The sequence below is a fragment of the Artemia sp. Qi Xiang Cuo genome, chromosome 11, assembly GCF_049724085.1.
Source record: "Artemia sp. Qi Xiang Cuo chromosome 11, ASM4972408v1, whole genome shotgun sequence".
In the NCBI taxonomy this organism is placed as follows: Eukaryota; Metazoa; Arthropoda; class Branchiopoda; order Anostraca; family Artemiidae; genus Artemia; species Artemia sp. Qi Xiang Cuo.
In genome coordinates this window covers 66,489,431-66,496,342 of record NC_142804.1, presented here as the reverse complement: position 1 = coordinate 66,496,342, position 6,912 = coordinate 66,489,431, and the positions used below count along the sequence as shown (strand labels likewise).

The 6,912-nt window shown below is 33.6% G+C and overlaps 1 protein-coding gene across 1 annotated transcript; it reads right to left on the bottom strand.

Annotated features, from left to right (window-relative positions):
- Nucleotides 1-3,158: 3,158 nt before the first annotated feature.
- On the bottom strand, nt 3,159-6,541 carry LOC148947259 (uncharacterized). Its single transcript, XM_089096549.1, is given in 2 exon segments — nt 3,159-3,208; nt 4,912-6,541. Coding segments are annotated over 2 exon segments (1,680 nt in total).
- Nucleotides 6,542-6,912: the final 371 nt, after the last annotated feature.

The window sequence follows — 6,912 nt, the reverse complement described above, 5'->3', positions numbered from 1 at the left end:
ATCACAATGATGAAGATTATAGACATGCGAAAATTGATATTGACAAACAGCTTTATTATAATGATGTAGTTTTTAGACATGCAAAAATTGAGACAGCCAAACAAACGAGCAAGGAACGGTGTGATAATGATGAAGATTACAGAAAAGCAACAATTGAGCAGGCTAGATAAAAGATCAAGGAGCATTATCACAATGATGAAAATTATAGAAAAGTACAATTGAGCAAGCTAGACAAAAGATCAAGGAGCGTTATCACAATGATGAAGATTACCGAAACATATATAAGAAAAAAGTTGCTACGAGAATAATGGGTAGATACTGGGTTGACAAAAACTATAATGAGAAAATTAAATTCTCTGCGAGGTTGTACTGAAGAACGCATAAGGACAAAGGGAAAAATTACATTTAGAAATACAAGAAGATGGCAGAAATGAAGGCTGATCTTCGTAAATCGAGAAAAATTTTACATGTGTTCACGAAAATGTGTTACAAGATCACGAAAAGTATTCAAAATTACAGATTAAAATTCTCTTTGAAAGAGCGGATGCTGTTGAAAAGTTGACTAGAAATGCTCTGGCAAAACTTCATATTAATATTCAAAGGAGATGCTGTCAGTTTAATGAAAAGCTTCCAAGGTATGGATTGGCAACTGCGGAACAGTTTATAGATGCAATGGAAAATATTCAACAACACAGTGAATATACGGAGGCGTGCTTCTTATTAAATTCGTATATTAATTTTGGAAGGAGCAATTGCTGTTTGTGTAGCAGTAATAAGAATATATATATGTATATATATATATATATATATATATATATATATATATATATATATATATATATATATATATATATATATATATATATATATATATATATATATATATATATATATATATATATATATATATATATATATATATATACAAGCATACCTATCAGCCGCGAAGGAACAGCAATGTTTATCAATAATGGCTAAAACGAACCTGTTAAGGTTATTTATATAATAAAGAACGACCTCTTGCCTATAATAAATTTTATAGGCCATTTAACTATAGTATAGGTTAGTAAAGTTTACATAATTATAATAAAGAACGAATATTCTACCGATTGTCTACTAATAATCATAAATGCCGTAATAAGTGGCATGACGTAATATCTAACAAATATTGTATACGAATAACCGTATATGACGTAATGATTGACGTGACGTAAAAATTGAAAAATCAATTTTTATTTTATTTTAGTTTTCAGTTCAGAATCGCTAGAGTTATAAACTGCAAAAATATTTATGGTATTTGAGTAATAATTTTTTTCATAACAGGATCGATAACGTTCATGATGAACGGGACTTCTGCTATTCTCCGTGGATATAGCTGAAACCGAGTAAAGAACAAACCACGGCACATAGTAACTAAAAGTTAAGATACTAAAATCGTCTTTTAAATGGAAGTTTTCTGCCCAACTCTTTCAAGGTCGTCTCTTACTATCCCAAATAAGAAAATGCCATAGGTGTTTTCCTGTTTGTAATCAAGCAGTTTTTTGTAATCCGGGTTGCAGCGGCAGCTAGCAACCTAGTAAGAGACGATCACGCCCCATAGTAAAAACTAAAGTAACCTGTAACTCCTGAAAAAAGATTCAGATCAAAACAAGTACACCATTAGAACCGCCTTGTCAAAAACCCCTGTATAGGAAACTTTCTGTCCCTTGGCTTAAACAGCAAGGGAAATATATTGGCTTGAAAATCAAGAAAAGTGGTGGCTACTACAATATTCTGCCTAAACGGCATATTTTGTTTATTTCTTCTTTCTTTTCTACGGAGAATAAAATCCTGGAACATTGTAGTGAGTTTTTCATCAAATGGTTTTTAAGAAAATTAATTGAGTCTGAAATATTTGACAGCTACAGCTGTTAGTTTCTAGAATGTAATAAATTGTTCCACTATAAACTGCAGTTTTGATGTCTTTTCATACTGCAGTCTTTTCAAAGATATTGGATTTTTGTAGATAAATCATAATCGTATACCAGCGGTAAGATCTGAGGCAGGTTATCGACTAGTTTGTTGCATGATTTTTTGGCATTAATCATTTTGCAGTGGAGGGATAAACACATAAGTCGTATCTTTAAAAAAGTGAAGATGAAGTATTTTACGAAAGTGGATTCACATGATAGTGTTATTGTAGCATTGAATGCTGACAGGGAAAAGTGTTTGTACTATGAAACAAATACGATTGACAGCCCTATTGGAAATGTATGCGTGCATTGTCATGACAGTAAGGAACCAAATTTCTTTGGAGTAACGAAAAAATTCAACTCTTATGATGGTGGATATGCGAGATTGAGATCTTTGGAGATGATTGCACTCAAAAAAAATGCCAACATAAAATAATATTTGATGAAGAAAGGCATCTTCTTGCTAGAGTATGTGGTAAAATGTTACCCAGTGTTACACCCCATCGTCAGCTTTCGGGTATTAGCATTCAACGGAAGGTCAAAAGAAGACAGGCATACTCTTCAACTAATATCATAAACTATATCTTGTCTACGTGCAGGGACTGCTACCTGAGTAAAAATAATGTGGTAATAGACAGTGAAATTGCTGGAAAAATAAAAAGGGCATTGGCAGAAAATATCACTAAGTAATATCAAGAAGAATCGATGAAAAACAGTGTACCAGCAAACATTATTACTACTATTGATCATATAGTCAATGAACCTAATAATACCAAAGAAAAAATGTATATTGAACATTTAGGTGACATCCCAGTAAAAATTGTGTATGACTCAAAATGCAATAATGATTATTTTACTGATTACGAACTAAGAGGAGTCAATAGCTAGAGTACCAAGAAAGAAAATAATGAAGTATTGTATGGAACATATTAAAAATGTCCAAAGTTGTTCAATGATATTAATAATTAATAATAATATATTTTTTATATTAATATTATACATGTAATTATTTCATTAAAAATATATTATACATTACTTTGTTACGTGATCATTACTTTTAGGGTGTAGTAGAACGTCAAACGTTTAAAATATCTATTAAAAAGTCGGAGATGTAAGAAAAGAAATTTTCAGAGATATAGATACTACTAGCTGGCTCATCAATCAATCAATCAATCAATCAATTTATTAATACTAAAAACAAAACAATTACAAATTTAAAGTGTATACACGCCTAAGAAGCTCAGCTTGTAAAGGGCCTACAAAACAAATAAGACACTATTATAAAGCACATAAAAAAACAGAAAAAAAATGGATCAAGAGACATTTATGAAAATAGGAGAATTAACACGAAACTTCACAAATAACTGAAAAAAATATATATAAACGAAGAAGAGATTGAAAATTAGGATTAAATATAAAAAAAAATCAGAAAAATATATTGAATGAAAAAAAAGACATATAAATTTGGATGGAATGCAAAAAAAGGAAGAAAAAAAAGGGGGGAAATACTATACTGGCAATACCGAATGAGAAACTACCTTTGCAAAAAGAGATAGAGGGACATTTGAAGGGATGGAGTTCCATAGTAAAATAGATTGATAAACAGGAGACCTCTGAGATGCTGTTGATGATCGCTTAGGTAAAATGAACCTGCGATAAGAGCTACGTAAAAAAGAAGAGTACCTACCTGAGCCTTACAGAAAGAAAAACTGCTGCAGAGATGGTGGAAGTGTACCTAGAAAAGCAGAATGTGCTAAATAAAGGTAACTTTTACCCACAATACGATCCAGTGGAGCTATTCCAGTATCATTATAAAGATCAGAGGAAGGGTAAAAACGAGGTAGAAGTAAAGTAGTCTTCACTGCCCTATTTTGGGCTCTTTGAAGAGAGCAGAGAAGAGATTTATTAGTACTACCCCAGACAGAACAGCAATAAGAAAGGTAAGGAAAAATAAAAGCATAATAAAGAGAAAGCATAACATCTGGGGGAAGAAATGAGTTAACGCTGTATAACATTGAAAATTGGCGGAGGACAAGGGAACGGGTATGAGTTATATGGGGTTTAAAAGAAAGAAAACAGTCAATTTACACACCAAGAAATTTCACTATAGTAGCTTGCGGTATAATATCATTCCCATAAGTCAGGATGGTTGGCTCCCTTGCGTCTCTCATACGATAAGGGGTTCTAAAGTGTACAATGGCACTTTTTTGGCTGTTGAAAGTCATACCATTTGACCAGCACGAATCTTTAACTTTATCAAGAAGACCTTGAGATAGAGAAGTGGCAAGTGGCAGATCCAATGCAGGAATGAAAAAGTTACTCTCATCAACAAAAAGAAGAGGGTGGACGAGGGGATGAAGAACATCAACAAGATCATTAATATAAATTAAAAACAAAAGTGGTCCAAGCACAGAGCCCTGTGGGACACCTTTCACAATAGGCATTGAAGAGTAAGAAGTACCATTAACCAAAACATACTGAGATCTCCCTGATAGGTAAGACCTAAATCATTCAAGTGGGACTCCATTCACTCAAAATGAAGATAATTTAGACAAAAGAACAGAAAGAACGACCATATCAAAATCCCTTGAAAAGTCAAGAAATAGACCCAAAACACACAAGCCCTTGTCAAGGTTAACTCGCACAAACTCTGTGGCATCTGAAAGCGCATGCGAAGTAGAAAAACTGGGATGAAAGCCATACTGATGGCTAGTTGTGAGAGAATTTCCTGCAGTCGTATTAGTACTAAATAAAAATGAAGAGATTCTACGATACACTACTTTTTCATCAACTTTAGAGATTACAGGAAGGAGAGAAATAGGCCTATAGTTTGAAATTAGAGATGAATCACCTTTTTTAAACAAAGGTACAACATTAGCAACCTTAAATAAATGAGGAAAAACACCAGAAGAAAGAGAGAGGTTAGTTATGTCTGAGAAGGGGTTAGAAACCAACTGACCAATTTTTTTAAGAACATTACAGCTCAAACCAAAACCATCAACTGAACGGCTACTTGAAAGCTGAGAAATAATGTTAGAAATTTCGGTATCACTGCATGGAAAAAGGAAAAATGACTTTTCTGCTAAGGGAAAACTACTTACTCTGCTGTAGGGTGGATTAGGAACTGAAGGAAGTGAGGTGAAATACGAATTGAAGGCGCTCGTTGAAGAATTTTTGTCCACGAAAGATCCATCAGCTTTCGTGTAGCGACAAGGGGGGGGGGGCTGTTTGAGTTTCTTGCGGGAAAGAGCTTCATTAACTACAGTCCAAACCTTTCGCAAATTCTCCTTACACTCATCAATTCGACGCAAAAAATATAGCTTTTTGGCTGCGCGTACTGAAGAAGTAAGTACATTTTTATAAAGTTTATACTTCAAAAGATCATCCTGTGTCTCACTTTTGAATACAACCTTGAACAGAGATGCCTTCGTGTGTAGTGTATTGATCAGACCTCTAGACATCTATGGGCATTTGGGTATGACATTCCTTGGCCTCTTTCTAAGAGGAAAATGCTTATCCAACAGTGTTCCCATATGACACAAAAATAAATTTATTGTACATTCAACATCATTAGCTTCAAGAACACTAGACCAATCATTACTCTGAAGACTATGTATTAAATTAGAAATTTCTTTATCTGTGGAAGTTCTAAAAGAAGACTCATCCCGCTCATCCACAGCAATCTCAGTTTGAGGCACAAAAAGTGAAACATATATAGGGAAGTGATCAGAAAGATCAGTGAAAACAAGACCAGAAGTAAACTTCAAATTAGAAGAATGAGAAATGAAAATATTGTCTATTAAAGTGGCAGAATTTCTAGTAGGGTCAACACGAAAAGGAAAAATAATTGAAGGAAGTACACCTGCAGAAGAAAGCACATCAAAGAGATGGTCACATTCATCACTTGATCCAAGATTTAACATATTAGAATTAAAATCTCCCAAAACACAAATACGTTTTTTAGAGAAAGACCCCACACAAGAAAGTTGATCAAGCAAATCACAGAACAAATGTGTTGGAAAAGGAGGGGGCTTATAAAACAAACAAACAGTGTCACATGCAAACTGGCTTTTCAGATCAATAACAAGAGAATAAACTGTCCTAATATTTAACACTACTGATGTAAACAAGGTTTCAAGTTCAGACCTTCTTCTAAACTCAATATCAGACTTTATAAATAAAGAACTACCCCCTGAGCACTTTGTTACCATTCTGGAGATATGGACAGCAACATAACCATGCATATCATAGGCTGTAAAATTTTCACCATCAGATAACCATGTTTCTGTTAAACCAATTATATCAAAAGGGCAAGAATTATCAGACCACAAATACGATTTCAGACTATCCCACTTATCTCTTATCCCACGCACATTCAAACAAAATACATTGAAGCTACTATTTAAAGACAGTGAGGGTATAATTTTATCACAATGATCAATGGTAGTGTGATAATTACAGCTAGAATTAACCATAGATTCAAGGAGAGGGTCAAGCGTGTGAGTTTCTTGTTTACCAGCCCTACTTGGTTGATCAAATATAACCGAATTAAGAATAGAAGAGTTCAAAAGAAAAGAGAAATCACCCATAATTGTCACACATAATAAATGTACACATAGAAATATAAGTGGGATGGCACAAATTATCCAAAGTATTGGACCAAAGTATAATGTGACACCAGTTGCTATTACATGAGCTGCAAGTGTGCTGGACTGACAAATAATAGAAATTAGGCTACATGAAGGTGAGAGGATCACAAAAAGCATAAAGAGATATCAGTAGAATGACTCATTTTATTCAAAGTCTTGGCCCAATTTATAATGTGGGACCTGTAAATTATGTAAGCTGTAAGTATGCTGGCATGAAAAAAAATATAATAGTAGTCAGCCTACCTGAAGGTGATAGGATCACAGACAAATATAAATGAATATCAATGGAACGACACATATTATTCCAAATA